This window comes from Schistocerca americana, chromosome 8 (assembly GCF_021461395.2).
Source record: "Schistocerca americana isolate TAMUIC-IGC-003095 chromosome 8, iqSchAmer2.1, whole genome shotgun sequence".
Classification (NCBI taxonomy): Eukaryota; Metazoa; Arthropoda; class Insecta; order Orthoptera; family Acrididae; genus Schistocerca; species Schistocerca americana.
The window spans coordinates 372,216,912-372,232,489 of NC_060126.1; the positions used below are offsets into that span (position 1 = coordinate 372,216,912).

The 15,578-nt window shown below is 43.3% G+C and overlaps 1 protein-coding gene across 1 annotated transcript in view; it reads left to right on the forward strand.

Annotated features, from left to right (window-relative positions):
• The window catches only part of LOC124545859 (probable tubulin polyglutamylase TTLL2), a 433,526-nt gene that overhangs the window by 252,418 nt on the left and 165,530 nt on the right, over positions 1-15,578 (forward strand). Inside the window, exon 4 of the mRNA XM_047124817.1 lies at positions 4,554-4,657. Coding sequence (XP_046980773.1) covers positions 4,554-4,657 — 104 coding nt within the window. The remainder of the gene's footprint in view (positions 1-4,553; positions 4,658-15,578) is intronic.

A 15,578-nucleotide genomic window follows, 5' to 3' on the forward strand; every position in this document is an offset into this window, starting at 1 on the left:
ATGTGTTGTGGCTAACCTGTGATGGTTCAATATATATCGCTGGTGTGATTGTCGATTGTTTCATGTTTATTTACTCTGTCGTTATCTCGAAAATATTCGTAATTAATTCTGTTTCTTGAGTCTCTGTTTTGTTGAAGTATAATAATGAATAAAAGTAAAGTTATTAGAAATCCTCTGAAGGCTTTTAAGAAAAGGAGAAATGTTGGAAAGCCAAAGGTATGTGTTATTACTGTAAACAATAAAGACGATAACCAAGTGAGTGAACCTAACCTCTCAAGTACACCTGCCCATAGCAGTCAAAGTGGGAAAGAAAATACTTCACAGAAGAAGCTTGGTTCAATGAGTGAAAACTATGAATGTTTTATGGGCGAATCGGACGTGAATGAAATATTTGATATGTCGGTTCTCAAAGGAATTTTTTCAAACTGTGTAAGATGTATTCATTGTAGTGAAGTTTGTCTGGAACTCTCCATAATAAAGCACGTAGGACTTGCTAGTGAAATACAACTGAAATGTGATAAGTGTTCATACACGACCACCTTTTGGAACAGTGTTGCAGTCACTGCAACTGAAGAAAATGGTAGCAAAATCTACGAACACAACAACGAGCGATGCTCGCTTTAGACAAGGAACGCCTTCGGGCTGCAGACAGGGCTGTAAGGAATCTAGAAATACAAGCAAGAGTAAACAGGAGGAGGAACAAGAGGAAGCTGGAGGAGGAGTTTGCAGAGGATGAAGATAATCCATCCTATGGATCTGGAATGCACTAAAAAGTTAATCCAATCTTTGTCGCTCGATTCCCAAAACTTTTATTTTCTCATACTAATTACATGTTTTCTAAGGATCTTCCAAACATATTTGTTTCAAACTTTCAGTAAATGTTACACAGTACCTTCTGCATAATTTAACACAGCCTTTTTCCAAAAAACTGTATATTTTTGAATATATAAATAAAAAATTGCAAAAAAATGTTGTGAATTTTCATTACAATTGAAAAAAAATCATCTTTAATAACTGAACTAAAATTTTGTAAAATCCCTGTGTTAAGTTGTAGCCCATATTCCAATAAATAATCTGTAAAAAGTTCAACTTCCTACCTCAAATACTTTGTGAGGAAAGATGTAATTTATAAGCGTTATTTTAACATTGCAAGTATAGGGCGTTCCGGAGCCCCTTAATTGTCATTGCAGAGGTTTCAAGCGTTTGTTTGCCTGTAGGCGTCTAGGACTACTTCGCAGGTTTTCTCTGTAAAGGCACATTTTCCAAATTCTAAATAAATGTTGGCGGGTGCCACTGATGGTATTGCCGTACGGGGGGTCTCAGAGGAGTTCTCTGCCATTGTATTCACACATGTGTCAATGTCGCAGCCGTTCCTCATCACGCCACAGGAGGGCATGAAACAGTAGGCACGAAAAAGCATAAGCACCTTTGTCTGCATCAGATCACATTCAAATTTCGTCGAATGGCTTTGAGCGGGTCCTAGTGGTTCAGCCTGTACACCAGAGCAGAAATAGCCATGGTTCGACCTAAACGGGGTAGGATCACGTTCAATGGGAGTGTCCTTAGAGTAGTAAGGTTTAAATGTCCTGGGATGCCAGCAGCGTCAGAGACTGTCGAGAGTGTCTCCTTTTGCTCATCGTACTGAGAACTGTAATTTGCGACCGCGAAATGTGCGCGAATCAACGCCCCAAGGGAAGAGTGGTTTCATTGACGCACTTTATGCCATCCTCTGAGGCCTTTTCGTGTCGATCCTGATTGTCGGTGTGCCTGAAAGCATTTCGTCGGTCACCCATGAGATAACCGTGTGATTTCAACGTGGGCAGTGCGGTTCTGACCTCCGTCGCAGAGCCGTTAAAAAAAGGGGTGAAATGTGGGTAACAGGGTGTATGACTACCATCCAATTGTGTGACACGTCCACTGTGTCGTTGGGCACAAACTTTGGTGCCACTGTGACATTATTAACTCACCTAACACCTCACTTGACGTTTCAGCTCTGGCCTTTATTTTGCATGTATCGACAACATTCTCTTTGACGGGCGCAGAGCCGGAGGCTGATAAACGCTTTTGCACTACGACAGAGGAACGTTGTAGGCACCACCAAATTTCCGACTTACGGGGTATCGAAAAAGTAACTCTTTAATTGTGTTGCTTAGTGTAGTTTTTTAGCCAAAAAATAATTTATAACGCAATTTTACGATACCACAAAATATGTTGAAGACTGGGGAGTGCTTACTTTGCACGCGGTAAGAAATGGGTGAATAAATAAAGTTCAGAAAATTTTAAGACACCAAATGAAACACATCCCAAAAGTTTTTCATCACCTCGGTATTGGAATACAGATAAACATAAACATCATTTCCGCCCTTTTTATTGCTCATGAAAACCACACATTGTATGTTGTACCACCATACCGCGAGACCTTCATACATGGTGGTCCACACTGCTTTACACACCGGTACCTCTAATACCAAGTAGCACATCCTCTTGCATTTATGCATGCCTGTATTCACGATGTCCTGTGCTGTGGCTGCACGAAAAGCATTTTTCAACATGGTGGCGTTGCTGTCAGGATTCCTCTGGGCCATAATCCGTAGGTAGCGGTCATCCACCGCAGTAGTAGACCTTGGGCGGCCTCTGCGAGGTATGTCATTGACAGTTCCTGTCTCTCTGTATCCCCTCCATGTCCGAACAACATCGCTTTGGTTGACTCCGAGACGCCTGGACACTTCCCTTGTTGAGAGCCCTTCCTGGCACTATGTAACAATGCGGACGTGATCGAACCGCGGTATTGACCGTCTAGGCATGATTAAATTACAGACAACACGAGCCGTATACCTCCTTCCTGGTGGAATGACTGGAACGGATCCTCCGTCTAATAGCCGCTGCTCATGCACGGTTCTTTACATTTTGAGCGGGTTTAGTGACATCCCTGAACAGTCAAACAGTCAAAGGGACTGTGTCTGTGATAAAAAGTCCACAGTCAAACTGTGCGCCCGGAACGATCGGCCGCTGTGCAACTTGTTGCTATTAGGAATAATGATGTAACTATCAAAAATTAAATTTCATTTACCGTATTTGCAATGTCCAATGCAGGACGCTATCTTACTAACTTTCATAAATGCTTCTCAGTATGCAGCTTACGATGTGCAATGCGAGTGTGCAAACAGAGTCATGAAAGTAAATGAAAATGGGGAACTAATCTTCAAGACCGATAAATGAAAAGAAAGGCTCCAGGTTTAACTGTGCTTCATTAAGCGATAGCAACAATACACCGGTTCATAAAGCTCTCACATCTAGGAATGTTAGCAAAATATTCCATAATAACAACTGCCTTCCTTGGCACTTGCTTCGACTATAAGACAAGACCATATGTTCTAATGTCTTCAGTTCGGTCAACAGAGGCTGATGAGCGACCTTGTCCACGGCGTTTAAACTGGTTCAGTAACTGCTGAATTACCCTTATCAGTAGGTCCAGGTTTACGGAATCGTCGATCAAATCTCGTGCGAATTTCGCCATGCCACAGCCTCTGCAATCTCCATGTCGCAATGGTTATCGTCTCCTGGAGAGTTAATATCACGCCTTTTCTGGTACTTTAGCAGCAGAACATAGGTTTAGCTGTGCCATGAACGCACGACCGCTACGGTCGCAGGTTCGAATCCTGCCTCGGGCATGGATGTGTGTGATGTCCTTAGGTTAGTTAGGTTTAAGTAGTTCTAAGTTCTAGGGGACTTATGACCACAGCAGTTGAGTCCCATAGTGCTCAGAGCCATTTGAACCATTTTTTGTGCCATGAAGCCAAGCCATCGTTTACAGCAACAACTACAACTTTTGCATCTACAATTCTCCTGTGATGCATCTTACCCGTACACCACCGTTTTCTACAAAATCGATACTTGGTTTCTGAATAGAGTGTATATTACCCGTCTTTTCATACCCCCTTATATCTGTTTTCCAGAGAATTTCGAACATCTTGCACTATTTTTCATTGTCGAACGCTTTTTTCAGGTCGACAAACGCTATCAACGTGTCTTTATTGTTCTCGAGTCTTGCTTCCATTATGGAACGTCAGAACTGCTACTCTGGTACCTTTACATTTCCTATAGCCAACCTCATTGACATCTAAGCCGGCCGAAGTGGCCGTGCGGTTAAAGGCGCTGCAGTCTGGAACCGCAAGACCGCTACGGTCGCAGGTTCGAATCCTGCCTCGGACATGGGTGTTTGTGATGTCCTTAGGTTAGTTAGGTTTAACTAGTTCTAAGTTCTAGGGGACTAATGACCTCAGCAGTTGAGTCCCATAGTGCTCAGAGCCATTTGAACCATTTTGACATCTAACAGATCATCAGTATTCATTCACATTCTTTATAATAGCTTACCGAAATTAAGAACTGTCAAAATAAATATCAAGTATTTGTGTCAATCATTTTTGCAATTTATTACGCATCATGCGAAACAGAAATGCAGATGTAAAACACGCCCTCATAAGTATTTTCGCTGTCTTCGCTCCTGTGAAATGCTGAGCGCTTGACATGATACCGTTGGGTGTATGTTGCAGTTCACCAACCACATACCGAAGGGCTCCATGATTTGCCGAAAGGACAACCTGGCTCGGTACCTGCGCTGCATGAGGAAGGTTTACGGCCCCATCTACGATTTCAGGTGAGTACACAGCGCCGCACCTAGTGTCCGAGCTTGCACTAGCACCACAATGCCAGTCAGCTGCCCTTCGCTCCTTCCTCCCGGAACAACCTGAGAATAGGGTGTGACACGACACTGTTTCTACGAGGTGCATTCAAGTTCTAAGGCCTCCGATTTTTTTTTCTCCGGACTGGAAAGAGATAGAAACATGCGCATTGTTTTAAAATGAGGCCGCGTTCATTGTCAATACGACCCAGAGATGGCAGCACCATACGGCAGATGGAATTTTACCGCCAGCGGCGAGAATGAGAACTGCTTTAAATACTTAAAATGGCGACGTTTTCCTTACTTGAACAGCATGCAATCATTCGTTTTCTGAATTTGCGTGGTGTGAAACCAATTGAAATTCATCGACAGTTGAAGGAGACATGTGGTGATGGAGTTATGGATGTGTCGAAAGTGCGTTCGTGGGTGCGACAGTTTAATGAGGGATGAACATCGTGTGACAATAAACCAAAACATCCTCGGGCTCGCACAAGCCGGTCTGACGACATGATCGAGAAAGTGGAGAGAATTTTTTTGGGGGATCGCCGAATGACTGTTGAACAGATCGCTTCCAGAGTTGGCATTTCTGTGGGTTCTGTGCACACAATCCTGCATGACGACCTGAAAATGCGAAAAGTGTCATCCAGGTGGGTGCCACGAATGCTGACGGACGACCACATGGCTGCCCGTGTGGCATGTTGCCAAGCAATGTTGACGCGCAATGACAGCATGAATGGGACTTTCTTTTCGTCTGTTGTGACAATGGATGAGACGTGGATGTCATTTTTCAATCCAGAAACAATCCGCCAGTCAGCTCAATGGAAGAACACAGATTCACCGCCAGCAAATAAATTTCGGGTAACCGCCAGTGCTGAAAAAATGATGATGTTCTGGGACAGCGAGAGCGTAATCCTTACCCATTGCGTTCCAAAGGGCACTACGGTAACAGGTACATCCTGCAAAAATGTTTGAAGAACAAATTCCTTCCTGCACTGCAACAAAAACGTCCGGGAAGGGCTGTGCGTGTGCTGTTTCACCAAGACAACGCACCCGAACATCGAGCTAACGTTACGCAACAGTTTCTTCGTGATAACAACTTTGAAGTGATCCGTCATGCTCCCTACTCACCTGACCTGGCTCCTAGTGACTTTGGCTTTTTCCAACAATGAAAGACACTCTACGTGGCCGCACATTCACCAGCCGTGCTGCTATTGCCTCAGCGATTTTCCAGTAGTCAAAACAGACTCCTAAAGAAGCCTTCGCAGCTGCCATGGAATCATGGCGTCAGCGTTGTGAAAAATGTGTACGTCTGCAGGGCGATTACGCCGAGAAGTAACGCCAGTTTCATCGATTTCGGGTGAGTAGTTAATTAGAAAAAAAATCGAAGGCCTTAGAACTTGAATGCACCTCGTACTAAACGATATAGCACCCCGTCTCGGACGATCACAACCCCTCACGGTCATACCGACTAAAGACTTCTTTTCGTCATCAAGCTTACAGCACCTTCCCGGTCTTTCAATTAATTTCTCATTTGTTTCTGTTGCTGTTGCAACTTTTGTTGTAAGATGCGCTGTGACCCTCTTTCGACCTCATGGTAGTTATCAAGAATTTTTTTTCACAGGCATACAAAAATGTGTTTTGTTGAACACTGAGGTGATAAAAAGTCATGCGTTAGCGATATGCACATATACAGATGGCGGTAGTCTCGCGTACACAAGGTATAAATAGGAAGTTCATTGGCGAAGCTGTCATTTGTAATCATGTGATTCCTGTGAAAAGGTGTCCGACGTGATTATGGCCGCACGAGGGAATTAACGGATTTTTAAGGCAGAATGGTAGTTGGAGCTGGACGCATGGGACATTTCATTTCTGAAATCGTTAGGGAATTCAGTATTCCGTTATTCAGTGTCAAGAGTGTTCCAAGGATACCAAATTCGAGTCCTCTGATCCAACTGAATCGATCATTGACTAGCGATGGTTATGTTCGGCTACTTGGAGGCCATTTGCAGCCATTTTACGGTTGACAATAGGCCATGTCATTGGCCACAATTGTTCGCGATTGGTTTGAATAACATTATGGACAACTCGAGCGAATGATCTGGCCACCCAGATCGCCCAACATGAGTCGCACTTAACATTTTATGGAACGTAATGGGGAGGTGAGTTCGTGCACAACCTTGTCCACCGGAAACACTTACGCAGTTATGGACAGCTATAGACGCAGCAAGGCTCATTATTTCTGTATCGGACTTCCAACGACGTGGTGAGTCCATGCCACGTCGAACTACTGCACCGACACGATATTAGGAGATATCCCATGACTTCCTGGCAGATTAAAACTGTGTGCCGGACCGAGACTCGAACTCGGGACCTTTGCCTTTCGCGGGCAGTGGAAGGTAGGAGACGAGGTACTGGCAGAAGTAAAGCTGTGAGGACGGGGCGTGAGTCGTGCTTAGGTGGCTCAGTTGGTAGAGCACTTGCCCGCGAAAGGCAAAGGTCCCAAGTTCGAGTCTCGGTCCGGCACACAGTTTTAATCTGCCAGGAAGTTTCATATCAGCGCACACTCCGCTGTAGAGTGAAAATTTCATTCTATATCCCATGACTTTTATCACCTCAGTGTGTACTCCATTCAGCAATACGTGTGAGCCGCGCGGTCTCAGGCGTCTTGTCACGGCCCGGGCGGCTATCCCCGTCGGAGGTTCGAGTCCTGCCTCGGGCATGGGTGTGTGTGTTGTCCTTAGATTAAGTTAGATTAAAGAGTGCGTAAGCTTATGGACCGATGACCTCAGACGTTTCGTTCCATAAGACCTTATCACAAATTGCCAAAAAATTTCCAATACGTGTGAGTGCAATTATATGTTATTGTATTTTGCAATTCAGTCTGCAGTAAGGTGAGTCCATAGTACGTTTGGATTTGCCTCGTCATTATAATATGAGAACGTCTCATCAGAGAAAATGCTGGAAACCGTGATTTCGATGTGCCAATCAGTGAAGGAAATGCCACTGGAATCCATAATGACGGACGGCAACAGCTTCGTTACTAGTGAGTCTAGATATCGGCTGATACGGTGGCGTAGCATACATTTGGCGTAAACGGTCGGAAAACTGCGCAAGGAAGGCAACGTGGAGCCACCTCGCACTTATTTGCCACGAAAATCTTTAGCGTGACTGGAAAAAAAAAAGCCAACGCTCCCAGTCTCTGCCTACCCTTCAGTGGTCAGGGGTTGCAATGAACCTTTGGCCCAGTCATAAGAAGGACAGCGACTTGGAACGTCAGCAGCTTACTTCAAAGTGGGAAGTCACACTGCCATCAGTGAGATGGAAACACTCAAAGTTGACATCCTTGGAATCAGTGAGATGTACTGACTCAATTCGGGAAAATGTAACGTTAATATTTATCAAGTATATTATGCAGGCTGTATTGATCCACACCATTTCATTGGATTATGGTTCTTAGTACACCCAGCTATCAACGCAACGGGCAAGAAATTTGTGCCGCGTCCGACAGAGTCGGTTCCTTACAATTCAGTGTAAAACGCGTTCCGCTTAACATTATGCAGATGTGTGCCCCAACTTGTGATGCATCATAGGATGATATCGAAACATTTTACAGCCAAGTCAAGACAGCCTGGTATTTAACCAAAACAACTGAGGCTACCATAGTAATGGGCGGGTTGAATGTCAAATTATGCTACGGTCGGTAAGCTGATATAGTAGACAGTTTCGATTTAGGGGTCGGCAGTGACTGAGATGATCGTGTGGTCCAACTATCCCATGGCTCTGAGCACTATGGGACTCAACTGCTGTGGTCGTAAGTCCCCTAGAACTTTGAACTACTTAAACCTAACTAACCTAAGGACATCACACACATCCATGCCCGAGGCAGGATTCGAACCTGCGACCGTAGCGGTCGTGCGGTTCCAGACTGTAGCGCCTTTAACCGCTCGGCCACTCCGGCCGGCTATCCCATGGCGAGGAGTTCATAATTGCAGACACTTATTTTCAGTTGTCTCAGCGTCGTCTCTACATTTGGCCCTCAAACAACGACAAAAATGTCAGAAATGAAATTGAGTACATTTTCATCAATATACAATTAATAAATTGGCTTTTTCTAGCCACAATAAATATGGAAACAGTACTGAGGAACGAAACACAAACGGCGTTGTCTACAGCAATAAATGCCACCTAGTAAAGCATAGATATAAATAATGTTGAAGACAAGTGGAGCAAAGTCAGATATATAGTGAATGAAGTGTGCCAAGAAAAACTAGAGACAGCAGGGTAAGAAAAGGAAGGCGCGGATGACAGACGAAATCCTACAACTGATCGATCACAGAAGATCCTTCGAAAGTAAAGACCCAGTAATGTACGGAGAAGTGCAGAAAGTAATATGGAATGAAATACATAATGTGAAACAACATTTTCCAAAGGCATGTAGCGAAATAGAAGAACTGAACGTAAGCATAACTCATTCAAAATGTAAAATAAAGTAAGGCTAGCAGTAGGGCTTTAGAACAGCAGGGGGAGTGCACTCCTCATAACCTCCTAACTCCCTGGTACTAGAGAGAAACTTTGTGAGTGGAAGAAATACAGTGTAAATCACTACAGGGACTACATAAATGTTGATCATGCTGTCTGGGAGGGCGACTGTGTGGATATCACAAGAACAGAAATAGAGCATCTCATAATAATGTCAAAAAGTGGGAAGGCTCAAGGTACTAATACACACTGAAGTACTAAAGCAGCCCAAGGTCGTAAGCATTCTTTTCTGGTTGGTAGAACTGTTCAGTAATACATATGGATATCTGTCATATAAAATGACTGGCTCAAATCAGTATTTGCACCACTTCCCAAAAAGACTAATGCAGAGCTCTGCAATGACTATAGAATGCTCCTGTTAATGACTTATCTCCTCAAATGATTCCTTAAAATACTGCACTTGAGAGTATACCGCAAATATAAGGAAAGCACTGGAGACTCGTGAGTTTGGATGCAGAAGTATTTTCGTGCCTCGGGAGGCGTTACTCAGTCTTCAAATATTGATTCCACAAAGCCGTGGAGCTTATGTCAATAATGTTTATGCTTATTTCATAGATTATGAGAAAATTTTTGACACCATTCACCATGACAAACTGTTGCATATCTTAGGTGAACCAGGACGGGATGATTGTGCGATCCAGTTGATGGAAATCTGTATTGGAGCCAAAGTGCTAGTGTGCGTGTCGATAAATAGCTGTCAGAAGAAGTATCGATTATGAAAGAAGTTCGTCAGTTCTGCATTCTCGGCCCATTACTTTTCAACATCTGTTGTGAAAAGATTTTACGAGATGCTCCTGATGTAAGATATCAGAGTGGTGGTTAATGGAGTTATGGTAATTAACATCAGATATGCTGATGACACTGTCTTAATTGTAGTCATGCCTGAAGATCTTCGAGAAATACTAAACAACGTTACTAAAGAGAACAACGCCATGTAGTTGCTATTAAACGTCGGGAAGACAAAAGTAGAAGGTTTCCAGCAGCAACCGAGATCAAATTCAAGGCACTCTTGCACTCAGTAATGGTAAGACCGATACAGTTCCATCATATAAATATTTAAGGTGTCAAATCAACTACAACTGGGACTCTTGTTAAGAAATTCGCTTCAGAATTGAGCAAGCCAGAAGTTCTTCCCAGAAAATGAAGAAAGTTCTGATTAGTTGTGACGTAAATATCACACTTCGCAATACAACCTGTTGCAGCTAACACTCCAAGGAAAGATTGATGGCAGACGTGGCCCAGGACGCAGAAGGTTATGCTGGCTAAAGAACTGAAGCCATTGGCTTGGTTTTAACACAGATTGGCTATGGCTCTTCAGAAAAAGCCATGGACAAGCAAGTGGTCGCCAATGTTCTTGGAGGGCGAGGCACTTAGAGAGGAAGAATCAGTTGCTGTCGCGTGTCTCTGCATGCGCACCTCCCGCACGCTCTGTCCTGAGCACCTTGTTGTGTCGTTACGTATCGGTGACTGAGAGGAGCAGACGTGTACAGTGACCAGTTGAATGCAACACAAAACGGTGCTCATGGTAAAAGAGCGCGTGTTCATTGTCCAGTGTTACGCGGAACACAGGAGTTTAATGCTGGAATTGTTTTGGGAAAAACTTTCAGGAAAGCCTGCAATTTAAAACTTAGTCGTAAAACGGCGGGAAACGGGCTCTGTAACGAATAAAAACCGAAACTATCGGAAATGAGTTCGAACACCAGCAAACATTACTCTAGTGAAAGAAAGCCCGGAACCAAATCCTGTGAAATCGCAACGCCGTTTACCTGTGCAAGTTGGAATTAAGAGACTGTCGTGTCGAGACGTTATCAAAAAGGACCTGCATCTGTACTCTTACGAATGTACTATTGTGTATGAGTTGAGTCATCAAGACGACCTTTAACGCGTTGCGTTCTGCCGGTGGTTAATGAATGAACTGGAATCAGGACTTTTAGATCCTCACTTTTTCATTTCTTCAGATGAGGCTTGGTTCAGCCTCTCAGGGTATGTGAACTCAAAGAACAAGCGCAATTACGCATTAGAAAATCCTCATCAATATTTTGAAGAGTCGTTGCATGATGTCAAGACTGGTGTTTGGTGCGCAATGTCTGCTCTTCGCATCGTAACACGTTTCTTTCACCAAACTCTTAATGCCAACCGGTACGTCCGGCAGCTGCTTAAACCAGGTATGGATCAGTTCACAGAAGATAAACGACTGTTTGGGTATTTTCAGCAATACGAATGAGTAGCACAGACCGCCTTGACACGAATACGTGAGGCTTTTGGTCACCAGAGGACAGTCAGCAGGGGCAGTGCAGTGTCGTGGCAACATCGACCGCCTGTTCATTTTATTAAATTTGTGTGAAATCTTATGGGACTTAACTGGTAAGGTCATCAGTCCCTAAGCTTACACACTACTTAACCTAAATTATCCTAAGGACAAACACACACACCCATGCCCGAGGGAGGACTCGAACCTCCGCCGCCGCCTGTTCACTTTCCTTGTGATTTTTGCCTGTTGGGAAAATTCAGATCGTGCCGACAAGCTTGGATTAATTACATCACGCACAGAGGCATTGAAACAAATCAACAAATCATTCTTTGCGTGCTCTATAGTGAATGGAAGGGGTATAAACCGTAATAACATACTATGGAAAGCACCCTCGTCTGTACACTTCGATTTGTGTGATTTTAGTCCTTCTATACCTACATCAGCTAGTTCAGTTAATGTGTTATAAACATGATTTCCATGCGTGCAGAACCAGTAATATATGAGGGTTCCCGAATTCTATTTTAATCCATTAAATAATACTGCAAGTTAGCCTTCAGTGTCATCTGAAGTTGTAAAGATCATAATTTGCTTCATAGGACACGTCGTAATTCTTTCGTAAGGTTTCGTTGATTGGTTGGTTGGTTTCGGAGAGGGGACCAAACAGCGAGGTCATCGGTCGCATTGGATTAGGGAAGGATGGGAAAAGAAGTCGGACGTGCCCTTTCAAAGGAACCAGCCCGGTATTTGCCTGAAGCGATTTAGGGAAGTAACGGAAAACCTAAATCAGGATGGCTGGACGCCGATTTGAACCGTCGTCCTCCCGAATGCGAGTCCAGTGTGCTAACCACTGCGATACCGCGTTCGGCAGCGTTTAGTTCTCGACAAAATAATGACGTCATCGTAGTAACACCACAAGCCACCAAAAGGAGGGAAACTGTCTCAGTTGAAAGTGGACGGTTGTGGGCGGTTCTTGCAAAGTTTTTTTAGCGTGTAACCGCTGTTGGGAGGGATAGATTCAGGTGACAACGGCCATTTTCGATTATGATAAGTAGTATCCGTTTCCATTCGGAAATGACTTTTTTAAGAAAATTGTGAATTATGCTGTATTCTATGAATATTTCGGCATAGTATACTGTGAAAAAAATAGTAAAAAGACATTTTTCGCTAAAGATTTAATGGGACAAGCGGTGGCACGATCGTGGGGGTTAGATTTTATTTCAGCCTGATTGTCCTCTGACGTATTTCAACATTACCAGGTGCAATAACGACAAAAAGCTTGTTCTTGTTTGATTTTTATTCTATAGGAGTGCTAGTAAAATGTTACACATTTTACAACTCATAATTTATGGCATGAGAATTTAATAATCATATACACTAATCAGCCGGAACATGATGACCTCCGACCTATTTAGGCGCTACAGTCTGGAACTGAGCGACCGCTACGGTCGCAGGTTCGAATCCTGCCTCGGGTATGGATGTGTGTGATGTCCTTAGGTTGGTTAGGTTTAATTAGTTCTAAGTTCTAGGCGACTGATGACCTCAGAAGTTAAGTCGCATAGTGCTCAGAGCCATTTGAACCATTTGAACCTCCGACCTAATATCGATATAAGCCCATCCAGGCAATAGCAGTGTCACCTGGCGAGGAATGACAAACGGAGGGTGCATGCAGCCTCTGAATATTCTTGCCTTTTTTGAGGTCCCTATCTCACAATGGCGCTTCAGACTCTCATCTGAACTCCTCTTTCTGAATAAGCCAAATGAGCCCCTGGCAAGGCATCATACATTTTTAAAGATCCTTAATGCTCTTCCCACAGTCTGGTTTTCCAGGCAGTACTCTCTGTATGTATATTAATTAGCATCTGACAACTGAACGATCTACGTAGTGTAGTAGACACTGGCAAAACGGAATACTCTAACCTAAAAAACAATCTTATCTTGTGTAGGATTTGCACATAATAGAGCTAATGTGCATCAAAAGTTCCCATAAAAATGTACAAAAACCAGTGTTAGAATGAGCACATAATCATGTCCATTCAAGACTTAAGTTACGAAGTAAACACATAACTCGCACAATCGTATTAGTACAAATTTAACCCAAAATATATGTGCATACAGACGACAGTACTAATAGTGTTGATAGTACAACATCATATAGTCCATTCCAAATAACCCAAACAATTAAATTTAAGATAATTATGAGCAACTAACCTGGTGGCGCCATGGAGCTTTCGTCTTGTCAAAATTCAATTACATGTGCCGTGATCTATTGGCACTGAGTGGCTGGATCATCAAGAGACCCACATAACGCAGAACGTGTACAATCGTTGCAGGCCGGTTTGGAAGCAAGGCAGAAAGATAACAGATAACTTTCAACATCATCTCAAACGTCAGATGACGCCGTGGACATCCAAGCCTGAACAAATGGAAGACCACAGATTCGTACATCCACGGGAATTGTGGTAATGAAAGATTACTGAACAAGCGGAAAAATGCTCCTGTCGGAGCACAAAAAAGGCGAATATTCTCCTGTTTAAAAAGAGTGCCTGAAAAATGGGGTTATCAGCTGTCTCATTCTTTCTTCTTCAGCACCTTTAAAATCTTTCCCAACCATTCACACTGTTTTAAACATGCAGCTCATCTCTCTCTCCCACAAGCTCCCCAACTAACTCACTCACACCCACTAGTCCACCGCTATGTCTCTCATACCCATCCATTCCCGCTTGCCATTTTCTCACTCCCTCATTCAGCCCAACTCGTCATTATCTCTTTGTGTCTCTGTGTCACTGGCTTCCGTCTCACAGCCACAGTCTCCTTCGTTCCTCCCTACTACTACTGTCTCCTCTTGTTGTCACTGTCTCCCTCTTTCTCTCTCTTACAGGGCCTGTCTCATTCATTCCTTCCGACCTTCCCACCTCTGCTGTCTCTTCTCACTGTCATTCTCTCTCTCTCTCTCTCTCTCTCTCTCTCTCTCTCTCTCCCTCTCTCTTTCATGTTGTCATTGTCATAGTTTCTCTCATTATCTCTGGATCTCATCCACTTCTACTTTCTCCTTGTCCTTTTTTTTTCCTCTCCGGTAGGTACTCTCTGTTTCACTGTTTTCTTAACACTGTTCTGTCACTATCAACTATGTTCCACTGCCGCTGTTTCCCTCTCGTTCTCTCTCACTGCCATTTTCTCCTTCGCTCTTTCTCTACCACAACCTCTGTCTGCCATCTTCCCTATCTTTCGTTATTTCTTATTTTTCCACCTTTTCCCACTACCTCCTTCTGCCGCAGTATAAAGAAGCACGAATATGTTTGCAAGACAAAACTTTTGAGAAAGTTTTTAAAGGTGTTGATGAAGGTAGAATGAGGCAGCTGGTACTCCAGTTTTCAGTAAGAGTCTTTTAAATATGAGCATATTTGCCTTTTTTGTGTACTGATAGGAGAATTTTTCCATTGATTCTCTTCTTTTTCCTGCCACAGCGAGGCATGTCACTCATATGAAAAGAAATTTAGGGCCAGTGAAATTTTGATAACTTCGTTCTGTGAAACTGAAGTAATGCAAAATCAATGTTACATCTTAGACCGGATTTTACGTGCACAGTAATTTAGCAAGTGCTTCCGTATTACAGCACAGGATTCCCAGAACCGTACTGATGATAACGGAGACACTATACAGCGTGTTTCCCCATGCTACATCACGTTGTAAACTACGTTTTCGCCTCACACCGAATTTTGCGTGCGTATTTTACGTGCACAAGTAGGGTAACTTTCAACCTCTGTACTTCGGAAACTGAGAAAATACCGAGAAGATTTTCAAGGTTGTTCCAGATCGATATCTTTTTTGACTCGGTTTTAGCACAAAAATATGGTAAAAACGCTTTATTGGGTTTCTCTAAGGAACCGCTCATGAGCTAAAAATTTTGAACCTCTTAGTCTCGGAAACGGATAAAATTTTCAAGAAAATTTTCTAGACTATTCGAGATTGAGATGATAGGAACGTATGGTAAAAATTTCAATCTTTTGCGCTGCGTAGCTGTCTTGGAATCCGATACTTGGTTTTGATGCTAAAAATGGTCATTATTACTTTTTTGGGTTTTACTAAGGAATCGCCCAAGAATTAAAA